This window comes from Hyla sarda, chromosome 8, assembly GCF_029499605.1.
Source record: "Hyla sarda isolate aHylSar1 chromosome 8, aHylSar1.hap1, whole genome shotgun sequence".
Classification (NCBI taxonomy): Eukaryota; Metazoa; Chordata; class Amphibia; order Anura; family Hylidae; genus Hyla; species Hyla sarda.
In genome coordinates this window covers 39,843,338-39,868,765 of record NC_079196.1, presented here as the reverse complement: position 1 = coordinate 39,868,765, position 25,428 = coordinate 39,843,338, and the positions used below count along the sequence as shown (strand labels likewise).

At 43.4% G+C, this 25,428-nt stretch overlaps 1 protein-coding gene across 2 annotated transcripts in view; it reads left to right on the top strand.

Moving 5' to 3' along the window:
• WDSUB1 (WD repeat, sterile alpha motif and U-box domain containing 1) overlaps positions 1 to 24,608 on the top strand; it is a 38,241-nt gene extending 13,633 nt beyond the window's left edge. For both annotated transcript variants that reach the window (XM_056536098.1, XM_056536100.1), the window contains exons 2-11: positions 2,647 to 3,054; positions 4,257 to 4,441; positions 10,122 to 10,211; positions 10,294 to 10,387; positions 13,305 to 13,338; positions 13,792 to 13,832; positions 17,128 to 17,234; positions 21,154 to 21,333; positions 21,593 to 21,730; positions 24,354 to 24,608. In XM_056536098.1, coding sequence (XP_056392073.1) covers positions 2,657 to 3,054; positions 4,257 to 4,441; positions 10,122 to 10,211; positions 10,294 to 10,387; positions 13,305 to 13,338; positions 13,792 to 13,832; positions 17,128 to 17,234; positions 21,154 to 21,333; positions 21,593 to 21,730; positions 24,354 to 24,538 — 1,452 coding nt within the window. In that variant the 5' untranslated portion in view covers positions 2,647 to 2,656 and the 3' untranslated portion in view covers positions 24,539 to 24,608. The remainder of the gene's footprint in view (positions 1 to 2,646; positions 3,055 to 4,256; positions 4,442 to 10,121; positions 10,212 to 10,293; positions 10,388 to 13,304; positions 13,339 to 13,791; positions 13,833 to 17,127; positions 17,235 to 21,153; positions 21,334 to 21,592; positions 21,731 to 24,353) is intronic.
• The last annotated feature ends 820 nt before the right edge of the window (positions 24,609 to 25,428 follow it).

Below are 25,428 nucleotides of genomic sequence, written 5' to 3'. Positions count from 1 at the left end.
TGGCTTCTTATTTATTTAGGATGGTGCGATACATGATACACATTGACCTGTGCACCAGTCGTTGTCATGGAGTAGATAAAGTGTATATAACTTACAATGCATAGGACACTGGAGTTGCTATGGATTTTTAAAGGAGATCTCCAGGATATAAAAACTTATCAACTACATTAACGTGGTCTAAAGTGATAGGAGGTGCTCAACCCCAAGTGCAGTTGTGCGTCTACGCTGGGGTGGAGGACCTACACTTGTGGACCACAATATAGATTCACTCCTGTGGTGGATGTAACAATGACATTGGCTAACACTCAAAACTGATGTAAAATTGAGACATTAGCCAGTATATCCTTATATGAAGGACACACCTGAGCCCGCACACCAACGCCATGGTCCCGCACCACTTGAGAAACCTTGGCGTTGGTGTGTGGGCTCAGGTCCTTCATATAAGGATATACTGGCTAATGTCTCAATCAGTTTTGATGGTTAGCCAATGTCATAGTTTACATCTACCACAGTAGTGAACCTATATTGTGGTCCACAAGTGCAGGTCCTCCACCCCAGCGTAGGTGCACAACTGCACTTGGGGTTGAGCACCTCCTATCACTTTAGACCACGTTAATGTAGTTTTTTTCATGTCTGAATTATGTAATACGCATCCACACACACATGTATCTGGTGTAGGATGCCATTGTGGTACTTGTGACCGTCAGCAGGCATCCTCCATTGTATGCCCATTATGCTGGGGATCGCCCATAGCAATGGACCACAAGTGCAGGACCTCCACTTCAGCGAAGGTGCACAACTGCACTTGGGGTTGAGTGTCTCCTGCTATGAAAACATCAATGTTAATGTATGAAAACTTATCCCCTATCCCCTGCCCAGTGCGGACAGACCCCCAGTGATGACCAACACGCCCCCGTAATGCATCTCTGCAGGAGATCACATGGGGTCCCAGCGATTGCACCCGACACGATCTGACACTTATCCCCTATCTTTAGGATAGAGAATACATTTTTCTATCCCAGAGTACTCCTTTAAGAAATGAGAGGCATACTCTCATTAACCCCTTGTCACAAAACACAGTTTCTAAAGGGCGCTGCGGCACGGGAGGGTTATGAAATGAGCTCACGAGCCGAGCTCGCATCATTCCCGCACGGTCCCGGTTGCTATCAGCAGCCAGGACCCGTGGCTAATGCCGGATATCGCCGTTCAGGTAGATGTCCGTCATTAAAGAAGTACTCCAGTGCATTGTGTTTTTTTTTAACCCTATGTGCCCGGGCTGCCAAGCGAAACAAAACAGACTTTAAATCACCTTCCTACATTCCCCCGTTGCGCTGATATCAATGTCCCGTTCTACGGTCTCCGACTTCTTCCGCTTCCTGTAAGTTGAAGAGTCACGTGATGCTCATCGTATCACTGGCCGCAGGGGGACACTGCTGCGGCGGGTGATACGCTGAGCGTTACGTGACTCTTCAACTTATAGGAAGCGGAAGAAGTCGGGGACCGGAGAATGGGACATTGATATCACTGCAACGGGGGAACATAGGAAGGTGATTTAAAGTTTGTTTTGTTTCGCTTGTCAGCCCGGGCACAGAGGGTTAAAAAAATGCACCGGAGTACTCCTTTAACTCTTAACTCTTTAGACGCAGCGATCAAAGCTTCCCAGTGGGCAGCTCAGTCGGGCTGATCGCGACCATTGCGGTGAAATCCAGGCTTGAGCAATCAACCACCGATAACACTGATCAATGCAATGCAATGGCAGGGATCAGTGTATTGAATCAATTTACTGCATGTTATAGTCCCTTATGGGAGCTATAACATCAAAAAAAAAAAAAAAAGTGGAAAAAAAAGTTAATAAAGATGATTTAACCCCTTCCCCAATAAAAGTTTGAACTACCCCCCTTTTCCCATAAAAAAACTAACTGTAAATAAAAATAAACATATGTGGTATCGCTTGGTGTGTAAATGTCCGAACTATAAAAATATATTGTTAATTAAACCGCACAATGAATGGCGTACACGCAAAAAAAATTCCAAAATGGCGCATTTTTGGTCACTTTTTATACCATAAAAATGGAATAAAAAACTATCAAAAAGTCTAATCAAAACAAAAATGGTACCGATAAAAACTTCAGATCACTGCGCAAAAAATTAGCCCTCATACCACCCCGTACGCAGAAAAATAAAAAATCCTTCCAGTACTTATCAGCTGCTGTATGCTCCACTTGAAGTTGTGTAGTTCTTGTATAGAACTACACAACTTCCTCTGGATCTTACAGCAGCTGATAAGTACTGGAAGGATTAAGATTTTTATATAGAAGTAATTTACAAATCTGTTTAACTTTCTGGCACCAGTTGATTTGAAAAAAAAAAAAATAAATTCCACCGTAGTACCCCTTTAAGGATGCAGCCTAGTTTGGTACCAAAATGACACAGCAAAGGCTGTCTGGGCATGCTGGGACTTGTAGTTTTGCAACAGCTGGAGGAACACCGCATGGGAAACACTGCCGTAGATATTTGCAAAGATAGAGCAGTCAATCGTCCACCCAAGCCCCATAGTCTTTACATCATTGGCTGCTCCGCCATACAGTATATAACACAATGCAGTGGTGTCCGAATTTAACCAAATTTCATGTACTTGTATTCCAGATTCAGTAAGATGGCGGAATTAATCACAACCCTGGCAGATCATATAGATGACGTAAACAGCTGCTCCTTCTCCAACTCTCTCCTTGCTACATGTTCCTTGGATAAAACTATCCGGGTTTACTCCTTAGAGGACTTTAAAGAGGTGTCCTTCTCACCCCTGCGGGGACACGCGTACACCGTGCACTGCTGCTGCTTCTCCTCCAATCAAACCTTCCTGGCTTCATGTTCGACGGACGGTAAAACCATTCTCTGGAATATGTGCAATGGGCAGATTTTGGCATCTTTGGAGCAGCCGAGTGGAAGCCCGGTCAGGGTCTGCAGGTTTTCACCGAGCTCCATGTATTTAGCTTCAGGAGCCGCGGACGGCTCCGTGGTGTTATGGAATGTCCCATTGCTGAAATTCTACAGGTATGTGTTCTGGACAAATAAACCATGGTTAAAGGGGTACTCCGCCCCTAGACATCTTATCCCCTATCCAAATGATAGGGGATAAAATGTCTGATCACAGGGGTCCCCGCAACCTCCCTGCTGCACCCGGTGTTCGTTTAGAGCGTCAGGTGCAGCGCTGGAGGCTCGTGACATCACAGCCACACCCCCTCAATGCAAGTCTATGGGAGGGGGCGTGACGTCCGTCACGCCCCCTCCCATAGACTTGCATTGAGGGGGCGTGGCTGTGATGTCACGAGCCTCCACCCCACATAGTCAGTCATCCGGCAAGGAGTTCGCTCTGTGCAGTGGATGTCTGAGGTACCGTAGCCGAGATCGCGGGGGTCCCTTTGGATAGGGGATAAGATGTCTAGGGGCGGAGTACCCCTAGAGGGTTATCTAGGAATAGACAAAGAGATCATTTATTTTTCTCCAAAAAAACAGCACCACTCTTGTCCCCAGGTTGTGTGTGATAATACAGCTAGACTCCATTCACTTCAATAGAACTGAGCTGCAATACCACACACAACCTGGTGATAGGTGTGGCGCTATTCATTATAATTATTATTATTATTATTATTATTATTATTTTTTAAAGAAATCAGCTGTTTTTCTAATCCTTGACAACCCCTTTAATCTAAATTTGATCACCTAGTAAAGCAGGGATGGGGGTTTATCATTCTCTGGGTTAGAGTGGCAAATTTGGGCTGTTTTTGCGCAAATTGCAAAGGTAGAATTTGCGTAACTTTTTTTTTTTTGTTGTGTGCAGTGACAAGGCTTTCATAAATAGATGTGCACAATTTTGACTCTGCGGTAGTGATACATTTTTCTCGGGTGCCCTTTGCTGTTGGTATCTTTTCGTGCTCAGGATAACCACAGCCCCTTCAGCATTTGGCTGTCCGGGCATGCTGAAAGTTGTAGTTTTACAACAGCTGGAGGCACCCTGGTTGGGAAACACTGCACTAAGAAGTGCAATTCTGTAATTTTTTACATACACTTCCAGGGGTCATTCTGATTTGTAAGTTATCGTAGATTATTAGATTGTTCTATTGTGCCTCATCTTTCTCAATAACAAATAATCAGAGTGTAGAGTCCTGTCAGGAGACGTCCCGGTGTTGCGCGCTGCTCCGTAACCTATAATGAGAGACTTCCTCTGAGACTCATCATCGTCTTCCTCCTTGCAGGTCCAGCCTGGTGAAGGACGGCTCTCTTGTGGCCTGTGCCTTCTCCCCTGGTGGAAATCTATTTATCACGGGTTCCTCCAGTGGGGACCTGACAGCCTGGGACGAGAACATGCGATGTTTGTACAATGACAAGGCTCACGATCTGGGAGTGACGTGCTGCGACTTCTCTTCACAGAAGATAACAGGTCAGTAATCAGAAAACGCTACGAGCAGGATCATGTATTATCTGATATACAGGCTTATTGTAGTCAGAAGAGATAAAGTAACCTCTGTATAATATAGAACAGGGGTCCTCAAACTATTTAAACCGGGGGCCAGTTCACGGTCACTCAGACCATTGGAGGGCCGGACTATAGATAAAAAACATGAACAGTTTCCCCCACATTAGGCAGGCAGTATAGATCCCCCACATTAGGTTGTAGTTCCCCCACATTAGGTTGGCAGTACAGTTCCCCCACATTAGGTTGGCAGTATAGATCCCCCACATTAGGTTGTAGTTCCCCCACATTAGGTTGGCAGTATAGTTCCCCACATTAGGTTGGCAGTATAGTTACCCCCACATTAGGCAGGCAGTATAGATCCCCCACATTAGGTTGGCAGTATAGATCCCCCACATTAGGTTGGCAGTATAGTTACCCCCACATTAGGTGCAGTATAGTTACCCCCACATTAGGTGCAGTATAGTTCCCCCACATTAGGTGCAGTATAGTTCCCCCACATTAGGCAGGCAGTATAGATCCCCCACATTAGGTTGTAGTTCCCCCACATTAGGTTGGCAGTACAGTTCCCCCACATTAGGTTGGCAGTATAGATCCCCCACATTAGGTTGTAGTTCCCCCACATTAGGTTGGCAGTATAGTTCCCCCCACATTAGGTGCAGTATAGTTACCCCCACATTAGGTGCAGTATAGTTCCCCCACATTAGGTGCAGTATAGTTCCCCCCACATTAGGTGCAATATAGTTCTTCCCCACATTAGGTGCAGTATGTTCCCCCACAGACATACAGCCTCCAGCAATACAGTGTATGGCTGGAGGCTGTATGCCTGTGTTCTGCCCCAATTCAGTGCTCCGACCACCGCTCCTCCTGTCCGGCCATAGCAGTAAGTCCCGGGACTGGAGGAGCGGTGGTCGGAGCACCGAAGCTGATGTGCCGCTGGTAACACTTACCAAGCTGGCTGGCGCACGTCGTCATCGCTGCTCCCCTCCTCCGTTGCTATGGGCGCACGCACGGGACGTCCGTGACGTCCCTGCGTTCACCACCTTCCCGGCAGCCCCTGTGTTTTTAAAGTAAACGCGGGGCCTCAGAGAGCGCATCCCTGTGTCCCGAAAACATCTTTTGGGACACAGGGATATCCTTAGGCAGCGACGGGCCGGATAAATGTCCTCGGCGGGCCGCATGTGGCCCGCGGGCCGTAGTTTGAGGACCCCTGATATGGAATGTAATCGTCCAGAAATAAAGAAGAAAAGGAACAAAAGAGGCGCCACTTGTGCCATTAACTTCTTAGGTATATGTGCGCTGAAAGTGTGTTGTAATAGGGTTGATGTTCCTAGAGAAATACGTCAGATGGAAAAGGATTTAGATGAACTAGAAGAATGGTCAGAACTCTGGACACTGACATTTAATGTGGATAAGTGCAAGATAATGCACCTGGGGCGTAAAAAACTAAGTAGAATATTTAATACAGTCCTAACCTCAGTATTTGAGGAAAGGAATTAAGGGATCATAATTTCAGAAGACTTAAACATAGGCAGTATAGAAGTATAGGGAGAGGTATTAGTAGTAGAGGGAAGTGCCCATAGGTGTATAGGGAGAGATATTAGCAGGGAGAGCTAAGTGCTCATGGGTGTATAGGGAGAGGTATTAGCAGTAGAGAGGGAAGTGCTCATGGGTATATAGGGAAAGGTATTAGTAGTAGAGGGAAGTGCCCATAGGTGTATAGTGAGAGGTATTAGCAGTAGAAAGAGAGAAGTGCTCATGCCGCTGTACAGAACACTGGTGAGACCTCACTTGGAGTATTGTGCGCAGTACTGGAGGCCGTATCTCCACAAGGATATAGATACTCTAGAGAGATTTCAGGGAAGATACTAAACTAGTACATGGAATGTAGGATTAAACTTACCAGGAAAGGTTAAAGGACCTTAACATGTATAGAAGAAAGAAGAGACAGAGGGGATATGGCAGAAACCTTTATATACATAAAGGGAAGAAACACAGTAAAGGAGGAGAGGAGAGATAAAAGAATTAAAACTACCACAAAAGGACATAGTTTTATATTAGAGGGGAAAAGTTTGTGCAGTAATATGAGGAAGTATTACTTTACTGAGAGAGTAGTGGATGCATGGAATAGACTTCCTGCAGAAGTGGTCGCTGCAAATACAGTGAAGAAGTTTAAACATGCATGGGATAAACATAAGGCTATCCTTCATATAAGATAGAGATAGACATAAGGCTATCCTTCATATAAGATAGGGATAGGCATAAGGCTATCCTTCATATAAGATAGTGATAAACATAAGGCTATCCTTCATATAAGATAGGGATAAGCATAAGGCTATCCTTCATATAAGATAGGTATAAGGCTATCCTTCATATAAGATAGAGATAGGTATAAGGCTATCCTTCATATAAGATAGGGATAGGTATAAGGATATCGGTCATATGAGATAGGGATAAGCATAAGGCGATCCTTCATATAAGATAGGGATAGGCATAAGGTTATCCTTCATATAAGATAGGGATAGGCATAAGAGTATCCTTCATATAAGATAGGTATAGGTATAAGGCTATCCTTAATATAAGATAGAGATAGGCATAAGGCTATTCTTCATATAAGATAGAGAGAGGTATTAGGCTATCCTTCATATAAGATAGGTATAGGCATAAGGTTATTCTTCATATAAGATAAGGATAGGCATAAGGCTATCCTTCATATAAGATAGGGATAGGCATAAGGCTATCCTTCATATAAGATAGGGATAAGCATAAGGCTATCCTTCATATAAGATAGGGATAGGCATAAGGCTATCCTTCATATAAGATAGGGATAGGCATAAGGCTATCCTTCATATAAGATAGGGATAGGTATAAGGTTATCCTTCATATAAGATAGGGATAGGCATAAGACTATCCTTCATATAAGATAGGGATAGGTATAAGGCTATCCTTCATATAAAATAGGGATAGGCATAAGGCTATCCTTCATATAAGATAGGTATAAGGTTATCCTTCATATAAGATAGGGATAGGCATAAGACTATCCTTCATATAAGATAGGGATAGGTATAAGGCTATCCTTCATATAAGATAGGGATAGGTATAAGGTTATCCTTTATATAAGATAGGGATAGGCATAAGGCTATCCTTCATATAAAATAGGGATAGGCATAAGGCTATCCTTCATATAAGATAGGGATAGGTATAAGGTTATCCTTCATATAAGATAGGGATAGGCATAAGACTATCCTTCATATAAGATAGGTATAGGTATAAGGCTATCCTTCATATAAGATAGAGATAGGCATAAGGCTATTCTTCATATAAGATAGAGAGAGGTATTAGGCTATCCTTCATATAAGATAGGTATAGGCATAAGGTTATTCTTCATATAAGATAAGGATAGGCATAAGGCTATCCTTCATATAAGATAGGGATAGGCATAAGGCTATCCTTCATATAAGATAGGGATAAGCATAAGGCTATCCTTCATATAAGATAGGGATAGGCATAAGGCTATCCTTCATATAAGATAGGGATAGGCATAAGGCTATCCTTCATATAAGATCGGGATAGGTATAAGGTTATCCTTTATATAAGATAGGGATAGGCATAAGGCTATCCTTCATATAAAATAGGGATAGGCATAAGGCTATCCTTCATATAAGATAGGTATAAGGTTATCCTTCATATAAGATAGGGATAGGCATAAGACTATCCTTCATATAAGATAGGGATAGGTATAAGGCTATCCTTCATATAAGATAGGGATAGGTATAAGGTTATCCTTTATATAAGATAGGGATAGGCATAAGGCTATCCTTCATATAAAATAGGGATAGGCATAAGGCTATCCTTCATATAAGATAGGGATAGGTATAAGGTTATCCTTCATATAAGATAGGGATAGGCATAAGACTATCCTTGATATAAGATAGGGATAGGTATAAGGCTATTCTTCATATAAGATAGGGATAGGTATAAGGTTATCCTTTATATAAGATAGGGATAGGCATAAGGCTATCCTTCATATAAGATAGGGATAGGCATAAGGCTATCCTTCATATAAGATAGGGATAGGCATAAGGCTATCCTTCATATAAAATAGGGATAAGTATAAGGCTATTCTTCATATAAGATAGGGATAGGCATAAGGCTATCCTTCATATAAAATAGGGATAAGTATAAGGCTATTCTTCATATAAGATAGGGATAGGTATAAGGCTATCCTTCATATAAGATAGGGATAGGCATAAGACTATCCTTCATATAAGACAGGACCAGGGATTATTCATAGTATTCAGAATATTGGGCCTAATGTGTTATTATAGAGTTTGCTCACTAGAGATGAGTGAAGTTACAGTGATTAGATTCATCACGAACTTCTCGGCTCGGCAGTTGCTGACTTTATCCTGCATAAATGAGTTCAGCTTTCAGGTGCTCCGGTGGCTGGAGACTCTCCTAGGACTGTATCCATCTTTTCCAGCCACCGGAGCACCTGAAAGCTGAACTCATTTATGCAGGATAAAGTCAGCAACCGCCGAGCCGAGAAGTTCGTGATGAATCTAATCACTGTAACTTCACTCTTCTCTACTGCTCACCTCGCAGCGTTGTGCTATGAACACAACACCGATCTGCACTTCGTATGGTATATAACAAGAGGCTTCCTGCATCCGACTATAATAAAAGTATACTACGGTTTTAGGTCCGGTCACAAAACCGGATACGGGTCAAAAATGAGGTCGGCTCATTAAAGTAAATGGAGTTCAGCGCTGGTCCGGCTGGGGTACGGGAGAGCCCGGTATGCCCCTCCCCCAGCCGGATCCGGCACCCGTAATGTAAAAACGAAGTGTGAATGCAGCCTAAGCTGCTCCTTTGGACACCAGGTGGGGGCGGCTCCATGTTACTTTTTAGGACACAGTGTACTGTACAGGACCCTGAAGAAGCTCCTGTTCTCTACATAGACAGTGATTACAGCTCCCAGCAGATCTTTATTACTTTTATATGTAAGGATTTGCTTTATCTCTATTAGTTATCTCCTTATTATTCTTTAATCCTCACTTTTTCGTATTTTTGGATGACATTTTGGGGTCTTCAGAACCAATTACCAGGTTTCCATAGAGTTCAGGTCTCAACATACAATTGTCATCCTGGAACCAATTAATATTGTAACTTGAAAGACCACTGTATATTGGAGGCATGTATGACTGGCTGACTATTAAAGGGGTTATCCAGAAAAAAACTTTTTTTTTATATATCAACTGGCTCCAGAAAGTTAAACAGATTTGTAAATTACTTCTATTAAAAAAATCGTAATCCTTTCAGTACTTATGAGCTTCAGAAGTTTAGGTTGTTCTTTTCTGTCTAAGTAATCTCTGATGACACGTGTCTCGGGAACTGCCCAGTTTAGAAGAGGTTTGCTATGGGGATTTGCTTCTAAACTGGGCGTTTTCCGAGACAGGTGTCATCAGAGAGGATTTAGACAGAAAAGAACAACCTTAACTTCAGAAGCTCATAAGTACTGAAAGGATTAAGATTTTTTAATAGAAGTAATTTACAAATCTGTTTAACTTTCTGGAACCAGTTGATATATAAAAAAAAGTTTTTTCCTGGATAACCCCTTTAAGGTTCCCATTCTTTTCCCCTTTAGACTCGAGCGGCACAGAGGGCTTTCAGATGGCGTCTTGTGGTCAAGATAATGAAATCCGAATCTGGCTGATCTCCTATGGGCCTGAGAAAGGTAACAGGAGCCCCTGTAGTGATCCCCCCGTACCTTGATGAATACATTTTATCACTTATCTCTATTTGTCTTTTTAATAAAGGTTTCGACATGGGATGCAAGTTAACCCTGAGTGGACATTCGGCTCCTGTCCTGTCCTGTGTGTTCTCCAGTGATGGGGAAACCATTGTCTCGGGGTAAGCGTCATCTTCAAGGGAAGTAACATGGATGACAGAAGTCGTGTTAAAGGGGTATTCCAGGCAAAACCTTTTTTTTTTTTATATATATCAACTGGCTCCGGAAAGTTAAACAGATTTGTAAATTGCTTCTATTAAAAAAATCTTAATCCTTCCAATAGTTATTAGCTTCTGAAGTTTTCTGTCTAACTGCTCAATGATGATGTCACGTCCCGGGAGCTGTGCATGATGGGAGAATATCCCCATAGGAACTGCACAGCTCCCGGAACGTGAGTCATCAGAGAGCAGTTAGACAGAAAACAACAACTCAACTTCAGAAGCTAATAACTATTGGAAGGATTAAGATTTTTTAATAGAAGTAATTTACAAATCTGTTTAACTTTCCGGAGCCAGTTGATATATAAAAAAAATTTTTGGGCCTGGAATACCCCTTTAAGGTCCTCTCATTGTCCTACTCATATCTACATGACTTTTTATGGACTTTTGGTTCCCTGTCACACTCCAGGAACTGACGTAGATATGAAATGGGATCATGTGACAAGGGGATATGGGATAAAGTCATCTATATGTCCTCTCCATTAATGGGAAGCATGTTGTAAACCACCCTAAAGAAATGGGGCAGGTAGTTATTCACTAGAACAGTGTATCCCAGCCAGCGTGCCTCCAGCTGTTGCAAAACTACAACTTCCAGCATGCCCGGACAGCCAACGGCTGTCCGGGCATGCTGGAAGTTGTAGTTTTGCAACAGCTGGAGGCACAATGGTTGGGAAACACTGTGGTCTTCCAACTGTGGACCTCCAGATGTTGCAACACTACAACTCCCAGCCGTTGGCTGTCCAGGCATGCTGTGAGTTGTAGTTTGTAAACAACCAGAGATAGCTTTCTTTCTACCAAGGAGAGCTTTCTTGCATACTTGTTTTCCCATAAAGCACTGCCTGAAAATCTCCATAACACTTCACCTCTTCAAGAGAATTATAACCTTAAAGGGGAACTCAATTATAAAACATTATTATTATTTTTTTTTAATCAACTGGTGCCAGAAAGTTAAACAGATTTGTAAATTACTTCTATTTCAAAATCTTAATCCTTCCAGTACTTATCAGCTGCTATATGATCTTTTTGAATTTCCTTTCTGTCTGACTACAGTGCTCTCTGCTGACACCTCTGTCCATTTTAGGAACTGTCCAGAGTAGGAGCAAATCCCCACAGCAAACATATCCTACTCTGGACAGTTCCTGATATGGACAGAGGTGTCAGCAGAGAGCACTGTGGTCAGGCAAAAAAAAAAAGAACTTCCTGTGGATCATACAGCAGCTAATAAGTACTGAAAGGATTAAGTAATTTACAAATCCAAATCTGTTTTACTTTCTGGCACCAGTTGATTTAGGGAAAAAAAAATGTTTTCCAGTGGAGTACCCCTTTAAGAACTTTTGGATGTCATTTTTCATAAGGACACTAGATGGCAGCAAACAGTGTCTTTCCGTTGTTCTAAATCCATTATATTTAGAGGAAACCTTTATGGCGGCCATTAGAGATGAGCGAACTTACAGTAAATTAGATTCGTCACAAACTTCTCGGCTCGGCAGTTGATGACTTTTCCTGCATAAATTAGTTCAGCTTTCAGGTGCTCCCGTGGGCTGGAAAAGGTGGATACATTCCTAGGAGACTCTTTCCTAGGACTGTATCCACCTTTTCCAGCCCACCGGAGCACCTGAAAGCTGAACTAATTTATGCAGGAAAAGTCAACTGCCGAGCCGAGAAGTTCGTGATGAATCGAATTTACTGTAAGTTCGCTCATCTCTAGCGGCCATTATAGTTCCCAAAGGGTCAGTCACCCAGCTTACCTGAGCAGTAAGGTGGGAGAAATGTAACCTATTCTACATAACATTTCACTTATGTTATTCACAGGTTTCAATTTTATTACAGTTATGGCTTAAATAGAATAAAACTGGGGTTGGGGTTGGTTTACTGCTGCAGCTACAGCAGAATTCTGCTAAAAAACGTTCTTTTGGCACATTTATTATGAGTTGGCACGTATCACATCCGCAGCAGGTTTCTCGCAGCTGGAAATCTGACAATTATGGCAGTCAATGGGTTCCACATTGGGATTTTCCCCTGAGGAAGCAGAATTTCAGCTGTGAGAAACCTGCTACGCATGTGCTACGGGTGATCCCACCTTTTTTGGACACTTTTCTCCAGCATCCTGCAAAAAGGGGTGTGGCTTATGATGTGCCAGAGAACTGGCGCAAGCTTCTGGTGCAGTTTAAGCCAACTCATAATTGGTCTAAACCTATAATAGACAGTCTAAGAATACAAGAGGTTTATCAAAAAGCATGGAATGTTCTAGACCGTCTAATCTGTGTTCACACTGTCAAAAAAAGGATCGCTATAGTAAATCTGGGCCTTCGGGGGGGTTATTTATCTAATGTTTTGTGGTATTTGGCACATTTCGCACTTATTAAACACATTCATCATGCTTTTGCACTTTTTTTTTTCTTGCTACTATTTACAATGATCATTATTTTTTTATTTTGTGCCGTAGTTTGTGTCGTGGATTTTTTGACACATTTATTATATGAAACCTATAGGCACAAATAAAATATATGAAAAAAAGTGTAAGTTTATCATACATTGTGCCACAATGTCATGTACTTTGTATAAATTAAACTGCCATATTATTACTTGATATTATAATAAGTATTATTAATTGTTATTATTATATACATTATTACTTACTAGTATTATATGTATTATTACTCATTATTATATACATTACTTGATATTGTTATATGTATTTTTACTTCTTATATACATTATTACTTGATTTTATATATATTACTTACTATTATATGTATTTTTACTTCTTATACATTATTACTTGCTATTATTATGTATCATTTCCTATTATTTTCTATAGGTCTGTGGACAAGTCTGTTATTATATTTGGAGCGGTAAGTATTTTATTTATATTGACCTTTTATCTTCTGATGTGTTATTGTAACCAGAGCATTGATCGGGAGATCTTCATCCTATGTGGACAGTATTGGGGTTATGAGGCCATGTTCCGGCGTCTTTCCCATCTAATAAAGTGATGCCCTATATTGCTAGAATAATCTATATCCGTCCTCTGGGCACCACCGATCCTGGGAAAAAGAGAATGCGGTGGTGTTTTAGTTCTGTGCCCCTCTCGGCTGGCGTCCGGGCTTTCTGGGTTCCCTTAAATATGGCTGCACTACAGTTGATCAGCTGGTGTAGTGCCGTGTAATTGGGAAAAAACAAGACCCATAAAAACTTAGTCCATATTTGAGCATTGGCGCGCCCCCCCCCCCCCCCCCCCCCCCATGGCAACATTAATGTAATTGGGTCAGAACATCATTTTTACCTATTTTTTATTATTTTTGCAGAAGAGCGGCTGCATTCTGAATATCCTAACACATCACAATCGGTGGGTAAAGTTCAGCAAACTACTTTATTATGATAAACACAAGTTATTATGGTTTTGCGGCACACTGTATATCAGTGCTTCCCAACCAGGGTGCCTCCAGATGTTGCAAAACTACAACTCCCAGCATGCCCAGACAGCCAGCGGCTGTCCGGACATGCTGGGAGTTGTAGTTTTGCAACAGCCGGAGGCACCATGGTTGGGAAATGCTGCCATATATAATAGAAGTAAAACCCTCAACTGGTCGCTCAACTTACAATGGGCTCAGGTTACAATATTTTTGGTCTTTTCCAGACCATCATAACTTAAAACTATAAACATACAATGTACAGACAGTCCAGATCTGTGAGATGTGTCAATGGTTGGAAGAACTGACCAATCAGAATGGACATTTTACTGGTAAAACCCCTGTATTACTGGTGTCTGGTAGTGCCCCCTACAGGTCAGGGAGGTATTACATGTTCTGTACTCTTTACCTGTATTACTGAAGTGCATGCACTGACTGGTGTCTGGTAGCGCCCCCTACAGTACAGGGAGATATTACATGTTCTGTACTACTCTTTACCTGTATTACTGAAGTGCATGCACTGACTGATGTCTGGTAGCGCCCCCTACAGTACTGAGAGGTATTACATGTTCTATACTACTCTTTACCTGTATTACTGAAGTGTATGCACTGACTGGTGTCTGGTAGCGCCCCCTACAGTACAGGGAGGTATTACATGTTCTATACTCTTTACCTGTATTACTGAAGTGCATGCACTGACTGGTGTCTGGTAGCACCCCCTACAGTACAGGGAGGTATTACATGTTCTGTACTCTTTACCTGTATTATTGAAGTGCATGCACTGACTGGTGTCTGGTAGCGCCCCCTACATTACAGGGAGGTATTACATGTTCTCTACTACTCTTTACCTGTATTACTGAAGTGCATGCACTGACTGCTGTCTGGTAGTTCCCCCTACAGTACAGGGAGGTATTACATGTTCTGTACTACTCTTTACCTGTACTACTGAAGTGCATGCACTGACTGGTGTCTGGTAGTGCCCCCTACAGTACTAGGAGGTATTACATGTTTTGTACTCTTTACCTGTATTACTGAAGTGCATGCACTGACTGGTGTCTGGTAGCACCCCCTACAGTACTAGGAGGTATTACATGTTCTGTACTACTCTTTACCTGTATTACTGAAGTGCATGCACTGACTGGTGCCTGGTAGCGCCCCCTACTGTACAGGGAGGTATTACATGTTCTTTACTACTCTTTACCTGTATTACTGAAGTGCATGCACTGACTGGAGTCTGGTAGCGGCTCCTTCAGTACAGGCAGGTATTACATGTTCTGTACTCTTTACCTGTATTACTGAAGTGTATGCACTGACTGGAGTCTGGTAGCGCCCGCAGGTGAGGACGGCTTCATTTTCCATTTTTGGACACTGTGTGTACTGTACAAGACCCTGAAGAAGCTCCTGTCCTCTACATAGACAGTGATTACAGCTCCCAGCAGATCTTTATTACTTTTATATGTAAGGATTTGCTTTATCTATATTAGTTATCTACTTTTTTTTTTCTTTAATCCTCACTTTTTCCTATTTTTGGATGACATTTTGGTGGCTTCAGAACCAATTACCAGGTTTCCATAGAGTTCTGGTCTCAACATACAATGGTTTCACCATACAATGGTCATCCTGGAACCAATTAATATTGTAACTAGGGCTGGGCGGTATATATACCGGTTCATACCGAATACTGACATTTTTGGGCTGCACGATATGAATTTTTCCCATACCGCAATACCGGTTGGGCCCCTCCCCCTCGGAAATGAATTATCAACCCAGTGCTGCGCTGTCCCCACATCGGGGAACTAATCATATGTGACCCGTGAGTGCTGTTCTGTCTCCCAATTATCAGCCCAGCGCTGCGCTGTCCCCATCGGGGTAAATACTCACATGTCACCCGCAAGCGCTGCCCTCCTCATCCTCCTGTTTGTTGCGGCCGCCGGTGCTGATACTCTATACTGTACGCTGTATCCCTATGCCTGGGCTGCAATAGATAAACAAAATAAACTTTAAAGGGGTTCTCCGGTTCTTAGATATCTTATCCCCTATCCAAAAGGATAGGGGATAAGATGCCTGATCGCGGGAGTCCCGCCGCTGGGGACCCCCGGGATCTTGCACGCGGCACCCCGTCTGTAATCAGTCCCCGGAGCGTGTTCACTCCGGGACTGATTATTGACTACCACAAGGCCAGCGGTGTGTGACGTCACGCTCCGCCCCTCAATGCAAGCCTATGGGAGGGGGGGAGACAGCTATCACGCCCCCTCCCGTAGGCTTGCATTGAGGGGCGGAGCGTGACGTCACACGCCGCCAGCCCTGTGGTCGCCGGTAATCAGTCCCGGAGTGAACATGCTCCGGGGACTGATTACAAACGGGGTGCCGCGTGCAAGATCCCAGGGGTCCCTAGCGGCGGGACTCCCGCGATCAGGCATCTTATCCCCTATTCTTTCGATAGGGGATAAGATGTCTAAGCACTGGAGAACACCTTTAACGCATGTTCCTACGTTCCCCCCGTTGGTCTGGACCTGCTTCCTGGGGACGGGAAGGTCGGAGAGACGTCAGCCGATCACCAGTGCAGTCAGCAGCGATGTCCCGCCTCGGCCGGTGATAGGCTGAGCCCACTGTCATGTAAGGAGCTCTGGCCGGCTTCTTACATGACAGTGCGCTCAGCCTATCACCAGCCGAGGCGGGACATCGCTGTGGCCGGTGATAGGCTGAAGCTCCGTGTGACGTTCCGGGCTAACAGGAAGTAAGAAGAATACAGCCCGGGGACCGAACACCTGTACCGGAGTGTACCGGAGCTCCGGGGGCTCGTTGACAGGTAAGAGAAAGTGTGTTTTCTTTTATTTTGCAGCCCGGACGGGATAAAAGGAAAAAAGTGCGCGTCGGAGTACTCCTTTAACTTGTTGTATGATCCTGTATTTGCGGAGGATGTCCCGTGCCATATAAACAGTCCTTACCCCGATGTTGCACAGGGCCGGGTAGATGTCTCCTGACCCTGCGTTACTGTCACGTCAGGAATGTGCACTAGGTGCATATTATAAGCTCTCAGGCTCGGCTGCCAACAGAGGAACAATGAGACACAGTGTTCTGGATGGGTCATATTTTCCGGTATTGTGAAAGATCCAGGTAAACAGGACGACGTGGATCAGAGCAGCCCCCCCCCCCCTTATAGGTTCATCATAGGACCCCCTATACCAGATAGCATTGTGTAATGTAACCAGGTTGGCATCTCCTCCCCAGGTATGTGACGGCATGCGCACTAGCCCCGAACCAACCTCTGCTGGCCACAGGCTCCATGGACAAGACGGTAGCCATCTGGAAACTGAGACAAACAAGTGATTCACCAGGCAAGTCCTGTCCAGGCCCGGCTCAACCTATTGTCTTGTTCCCGTAAAACGATTCCACCTCTACGGGAGAAGAACGCACTTCATAAACAAAATGTTCCCATGTAGTGACATCTAGCTGTTACAAAGCTACAACTCCCAGGGCATGCTGGGAGTTGTAGTATTGCAACAGCTGTTGCGATGCAAATTGAAGAACACAGCCAGGAGCAGGTTGTAGGCAAGAGACAGAGATCCACTCCATACCATGTTATTATAACAAGTTAGATCAGTGTTTCCTAACCAGGGTGCCTCCAGCTGTTGCAAAACTACAACTCCCAGCATGCCCGGACAGCCGAAGGCTGTCTGGGCATGCTGGGAGTTGTAGTTTGCAATACCTGGAGGCACCCTGGTTGGGAAACACTGCATTGGTTGCCCATGCCCACTTTTCCTTTGCACCAGTTTTTATAATGTATTTCAGGCATAACATCTAGAGATGAGTGAACTTGCAGTAAATTCGATTCGTCATGAACTTCTCAGCTCAGCAGTTGATGACTTTTCCTGCATAAATGAGTTCAGCTTTCCGTTGCTCCGGTGGGCTGGAAAAGGTGGATACAGTCCTAGGAGACTCTTTCCTAGGAATGTATCCACCTTTTCCAGCCCACCGGAGCACCTGAAGGTTGAACTAATTTACGCAGGAAAAGTTATCAACTGCCGAGCCGAGAAGTTTGTGACGAATCGAATTTACTGTAAGTTCGCTCATCTCTAATGAAAACCTGTCCAGAGGAAAAGTTGCTTAGTTGCCCATAGCAGCCAATCAGATCGCTGCTTTCATTTTTGAAAAGGCCTGAAAGCAGCAATCTGATTGGTTGCTATGGACAACTGGCAACTTTTCCTCTGGACAGGTTTTGATAAATCTCCCAGAAAGTATGCCAAGGCGAAAAGGAGTCCAACCCGGACTAGCATGGTGTACCCCAATAAAGGGGCCAGTGAGTGAATATATTAGAACGGTGTTTCCCAACCTGTGGATCTTGAGCTGTTTTGCTAAACACCCATCATGCACCAAATATGTTGCCGTCAGCACATGATGGGAGCACTGTGCAAGAAGACACATGCCAAAACTCATGGGGGGGGGGGCATCTGACCTCAAGGCCGCCAATTTAGGAATAGCGAAAAAGAGCTATTCCACCCCCCCCCCCCCCGCCAAAGCCAGCATCACATCTGTCATCAGGTATTACAACTTTCCATTTACTCCAATATAACAGACTTGCAGTACCACACACAACCTGAGAAGAGGTGTGGTGCTCTTTTTGGAAGAAATTAGATGTATTTTAGTAATTCTGGAAAACCCCTTTAAAGGAGTCCTGCAGTGTTAGAAACCAATCCCCTATCCACAGGACAGGGATTAAAGGGGTACTCCACTGGAAAACATTTTATTTTAAATCAACTGGTGCAGAAAGGTAAAACAGATTTGTAAATTACTTGTATTAAAAAATCTTAATCCTTCCAGTGCTTATCAGCTGCTGTATGATCCACAGGAAGTTCTCTTCTTTTAATTTCCTTTCTGTCTGTCTGACCACAGGGCTCTCTGCTGACACCTCTGTCCATTTTTGGAACTGTAGAAAATTATATAACGAAGAAATTATTTGTCCAGTCCTCAAGGATAGTGAAATATAGGAAAAATAGCAAAAAGGAGAAAGCAAAGAAATACCGTATTTTTCGCCGTATAAGACGCACTTTTTCTTCCCCAAAACTGGGGGGAAAAAGTCGGTGCGTCTTATACGGCGAATACACCCCTATCGCGGCGGTCCCTGTGGCCATCAACGGCCGGGACCCGCGGCTAATACAGGACATGACCGATCGCGGTGATGCCCTGTATTAACCCTTCAGACGCGGCGATCAAAGCTGACCGCCGCGTCTGAAGGGAAAGTGACACTAACCCGGCTGTTCACCGAGGCGGTCCCGAACAGCCCGACTGAATAGCCGGGTTAGTGCTTACAGGACACCGGGAGGGACCTTACCTGCCTCCTCAGTGTCTTCTCGTTCAGGGATCCCCTGTATGGCCGGCGCTCTCCTTCCTCATCATCACGTCGTCGCGTACGTGCGTCGGCGTGCGTAACGACGCGATGGCGGCGACGGAGAGCGAGGATACCCGGCCGGCAGCAGAGACGTTCCGGAGCGACGGGGACACGGCGACAGCGATGGAGCAACATCCGGGGCAGCGGTGAAGGGTCCGGAGCGGCGGGGACACGTGAGTATTACCTCCTATCTAGTGGTCTTCAATCTGCGGACCTCCAGATGTTGCAAAACTACAACTCCCAGCATGCCCGGACAGCCGTTGGCTGTCCGGGCATGCTGGGAGTTGTAGTTTTGCAACATCTGGAGGTTCCGCAGGTTGAACACCACTATTGGGTTCAAAATCTTAATTTTTTTTGATTTTGCACCTATAAATTGGGTGTGTCTTATACGCCGGTGCGTCCTATAGGGCGAAAAATACGGTATATATTTTTTATAAGAAGGTTGGCAATTAACACTTTTTTACATTTATTTTTAATAAGCATATTTTTCCTAATTCCTGGGCAAGGGCCCTGCCCAGGTGTTTTAATACCATTTCACTCAATAAATGCACATCATTGTTTAAGCTATTTATTCTGCAGGTATTTTTATTATTATAATCAAGATCTGATTATTTAGGTTATTATCTTTTTGCTATTTTTATCTGTATATATCCCACACTTTCATCTGTGACCTACTATGCCCCATTGTTTCCATATCTCTAATCTTTATTTCTTTGCTTTCTCCTTTTTGCTATTTTTCCTATATCCTTGAGGACTGGACATATCATTTCTTCATCATATAATTTTCTATAGATTTTTTGGTCTTGGGGTAATTGGACCTTACCAGTTAACCTCAGGCTAGTTATTGATTGAGCTGCACTGCCCTTGACTTTATTCTACATTTGAGGAACTGTCCAGAGCAGGATAGGTTTGCTATGGGGATTTGCTCCTGCTCTGGAAAGTTCCTAAAATGGACAGAGGTGTCAGCAGAGAGCACTGTGGTCAGGCAAAAAGGAAATTTCAAAAAGTAAAGAACTTCCTTTGGATACTGGAAGGATTAAGAATTTTTAATAGAAGTAATTTACAAATCTGTTTAACTTTCTGGCACCAGTTGATTTAAAAAAAAATGTTTTCCAGTGGAGTACCCCTTTAAGTGCCTGATCACAGGAGGTCCGAACGCTGGGACCCCCCACAATCACCTGTACAGGGACCTGGCTCTGCGCGGCTACTTAATGCGCATGCCTTCGACCTCACTGAGGTTGACGAGACGCCCCCTCCATACAGCTCTAGGGGAGCTCTCGGTTGGTCCCAGCGTTCAGACACTTATCCCCAGGATAGGGGATAACACTGCAGATCTCCTTTAAAGGGGTACTCCGGTGGAAAACAAATTTTTTCAAATCAACTGGCGCCACCGTTGGTGTAAATCACTTCTATTAAAAATGTTAACCCTTCCAGTACTTATCAGCTGCTGTATTCTACAGAGGAAGTTCTTTTCTTTCAGAATTTCTTTCCGGTCTGACCACAGTGCTCTCTGCTGCCACCTCTGTCCATGTCAGGAACTGTCCAGAGTATGAGAGGTTTGCTATAAGGATTTGTTCTTGCTCTGGAAACGCTCCTGACATGGACAGAGGTGGCAGCAGAGAGCACTGTTGTCAGACTGAAAAGAAAAGAACTTCCTCTGTAACATACAGCAGCTGATAAGTACTGGAAGGATTAAGATTTTTATATAGAAGTAATTTACAAATCTGTTAAACTTTCTGGAGCCAGTTGATTTTAAAATGTGTTTTCCACCGGAGTACCCCTTTAATGCTCTCTCCCACCCCCCATGAGATTTATGTAGAAAGCTGTGGTCCCATTTAGGTCATTGTTGAGTTATTCACTTTTTCCAGATGCCAGAATGAAGAGGAAAACCGAGCGTCCTATCGAATCCTGGAGCGAGGACGACGTCAGGACGTGGCTTTCCAATGAGAGCCTGACAGAGGTAGAAGAACATTTCGGCGCCAACAACATTGATGGTAAAGAACTGCTCAGCCTCACCAAGGACGTCCTGCTTTATGATCTCAAGATAGGTATGAAGAAGGGAGAGATTTATCAAAACCTGTCCAGGGGGGGAAGTTGCCCATAGCAACCAATCAGATCGCTTCTTTCATTTTGCAGAGGTCTTGTTAAGAGTGAAAGAAGTGTTCTGATTGGTTGCTATGGTCAGCTGGTCAACTTTTTCTCTGGACAAGTGTAAAATAAAATCTCCCCCATTGTCCGGAGATGGAGGTTTGGACGATGTCCACGGTCGGGTGACTGACTCTCATCATTGCGTTTGCTTTTTGGCAGAATCCTTAGGGTTGAGGAATAAGATTCTGAGGAAAATCGAAGAACTGAAAAGCAAAATGAAAGCCCCTTCTAACATCCCGGAGGAATTCCTGTGCCCCATCACATGTGAAATTATGAAGGACCCCGTCATTGCATCAGGTAACATGTTCAATGTATTGGGGTACAATCCCCCCCGCTTGTGTGTGTGTGTGTGACAGCAATTCTAAGGTTACAAGAATCCCCTCCCTCTAGATCAGTGGTCTTCAAACTGTGCCCCCCCCCCCAGCTGTTGCAAAACTACAACTCTCAGCATGCCCGGACAGCCGTTGGCTGTCCGGGCATGCTGGGAGTTGTAGTTTTGCAACAGCTGGAGGTCCACAGTTTGGAGACCACTGCTCTAGACTTTAACATGGTTATATAAAAGGAGTTAATTTATTTAATCTGTCGGCAAACACAAATGTCGTCTACCATTAATTAGCGAGTCACGTCGCCAATTCTGCACTTCCTATTTACACATGAAAAGCTTGCGGCCGTCCAGGGATTTCTGAGAACATCTTTAATTATTCCTGTGACAGATCTGTGATGAAAATTCGCAAAAAAATAAATAAATAAATAAATAAAAGATTTCAAACTCGCACTGATAGGTGATTTGCACAGAAATACTTTTCGCTGTTTCAAAAGCTCAAGATAGAAAAATGTGCCATGATGGAAAGTGCTTTAAAAAAAAAAAATAATTTATAAAATAAGAAAATGATAAAAAAATGTGTATATATATATATATATATATATATATATATATATATATACACACACAGTTTTATAGCAGGAGTATAACAGATTTTGCATGATTATAATATATAAATATGTATAAATTTTATAATATATATATATAAAATTTATATATATTTATATATTATAATCATGCAAAATCTGTTATACTCCTGCTAAAACTGTATATATATAAATTTTGTATAAATTATTTATATATTTTGTGTATATATATATATACACACATACACTGTATAATATTGTGTGTGTGTATATCAATAAAAAATATATATATATTCATTCAATAAAGATCATAATGTTAGGGTTATGTTCACACTACAGAATCTCACCCAGAAATATTCCAGATCGGAGATTGAGTGGCCACCACCTAAATTCATTGGCGTTAGAACCTGTGCCCCCACCATGGCTATGCTGCAGCAGGAGGGTGGAGAACATTACTTCAGTAAATCCCTTCCACCCTGCTATCCAAACTGCAGCATAGCCACGCCCCCTGGAGACCATGTGACTTATGACACATTGGGGGGGATTTATCAAAACCCCTCTGCACAGGTTTTGAAAAATCTCCCCCTTTGTCTCTGGCTGCATGGAATGCTGGGAAAGGTCAGAGACAACAGTAAAATAAAAAAAGACTTGCACTACAGCACTTCCGGGTGTGGGTCCTGTGCATGAAAACGGGACAAAGCATCGCCCGGAGGTAATAGAAGTGTATTATACTGTATTATAACTTGGCGTCATGGGCTCAAAAGCTGAAGAAAAAAATATATCCTGGAATACACCTTTAAGGTAGGGTCACACACAGCGCATCTCACATTACCAGAAATCTGCAGCACATGCACACAACACTTTCCCCGTGGCAGCCCTGTGTGTGCAGTAAGGTTTATAGGCGGCCGGCACGTCAGTTATGTCTGTGCGCTCCGTCCGCCTCCAAATCTTACTGCACACACAGGGCTGTGGTGAGGAAAGCCATAGCGCACACGCAGCCTATTTTTGTGAAATAAGCTGTGTGTGACCTTATGCTTAAAGGGGTACTCCGCTGGAAAACACATATATATATTTTTTTTAAATCAACTGGTGCCAGAAAGTTAAACAGATTTGTAAATTACTTCTATTTACAAATCTGAACCCTTCCAGTACTTATCAGCTGCTATATGCTCCACAGTAAGTTCTTTTCTATTAGAATTTTCTTTCTGTCTGACCACAGTGCTCTCTGCTGACACCTCTGTCCATGTCAGGAACTGTCTGGAGCAGGATAGGTTTACTACGAGGATTTGTTCCTGCTCTGGTCAGTTCCTAAAATGGACAGAGGTGTCTGCAGAGAGCACTGTGGTCAGACTGAAAAGAACTACACAACTTCCTGTGGAGCATACAGCAGCTGATAAGTACTGGAAGGATTAAGATTTTTAAATAGAAGTCATTTACAAATCTGTTTTAACTTTCTGGCACCATTTGATTTAAAAAGTGTTTTTTTTTCCAGTGGAGTACCCCTTTAATGGCCCTAACTAAAGATCAGCAGAACAAAGAACTGCGGGCCAGAAGCAGTTAGGCTAGGGTCACACTACGGAATTTCCGCCTGCAATTTGCAGGCAGAAATCCCACTTACTAAAATGTCTAGTGTAGTGAATGGGTTTCCGCTTGCAAATTCACACTTTGGAATTTGTGAACAGAAAATCTTCTTGAAAATTTCCACCTGAAGAATGGCGGTGCTCATTCTTCAGGCGGAAATACTCACGGAACACATTGCAGTCTATTGGAGACTGCAGTGTCCGCACGGTCCTAGCGCCGACTGATTCAGTCAGCGCTGGCCGCACTTGGAAACTTTCTGCCTGGAGATTCTGCAGTGTGAACCTTGCCTTATAGTCTCATTCTGCCGGCGCTCTAGTCTCATTCTGCCGATTGTGGGGATCAGACCTGAATGATGATAGGCAATCAATTGTAAATCCTCTTGGTATTTATATACTGTATATTTAACCTGCTCTTGTTCTTACCAATGTAGATGGATATTCCTATGAGAGAAAAGCGATTGAAAGCTGGATCAGTATGAAAAGGACGAGTCCCATGACCAATCTTTCTTTAGAGAACCTTCTCCTCACACCAAACAGGACATTAAAAATGGCGCTGAATCGATGGCTAGACACCAGACCAGAGGGAACAATCAGTCACATTTCATCCAGACATTAACATTAGAGATGAGCGAACTTACAGTAAATTCGATTCGTCATGAACTTCTCGGCTCGGCAGTTGATGACTTATCCTGCGTAAATTCGTTCAGCCTTCAGGTGCTCCGGTGGGCTGGAAAAGGTGGATACAGTCCTAGGAAAGAGTCTCCTAGGACTGTATCCACCTTTTCCAGCCCACGGGAGCACCTGAAAGCTGAAGTCATTTATGCAGGAAAAGTCATCAACTGCTGAGCCGAGAAGTTTGTGACGAATCGAATTTACTGTAAGTTCGCTCATCTCTAATTAACATGTATCGACCTACAGGCAACATCTACGGCAGTGTTTCCTAACCTTGGTGCCTCCAGCTGTTGCAAAACTACAACTCCCAGCATGCCCGGACAGCCTTCGGCTGTCCGGGCATGCTGGGAGTTGTAGTTTTGCAACAGCTGGGGGCACCCTGGTTGGGAATCACTGATCTATGTCATTACAATACAGAAAGCACCTATAAAAGCTCTTATGCTCAACCACAAGACACATTCAAGGAGTTTGTATGTTCTCCCTGTGTTTGCTTGGGTTTCCTCCTTGACTCCAAAAATACGCTGATTAATCAAGATTTTACCTTTGTCAGATGTGTGTAAGAGTCAGATTGGGAAATGACATTATGAGTCCCAACAGGGACCTGAACTGATATAAATGTTGACAAATCCCTGTACAGCAGTGCAGAATTACTGCCAGGTGGTCACTGACCGACACGGACTGACCTGTGAATAAGTCCCTGTGAATTACCGTAGTGACTTGTATTTATGTAATCAGTAATGTGCAATAACGTTTCTACAACTCCTGTAAATCTATATGAATTTTTTTTAATTCTTTTTTACAGTTTAATTTCTGGAAACAATAAAAAAATAAAAT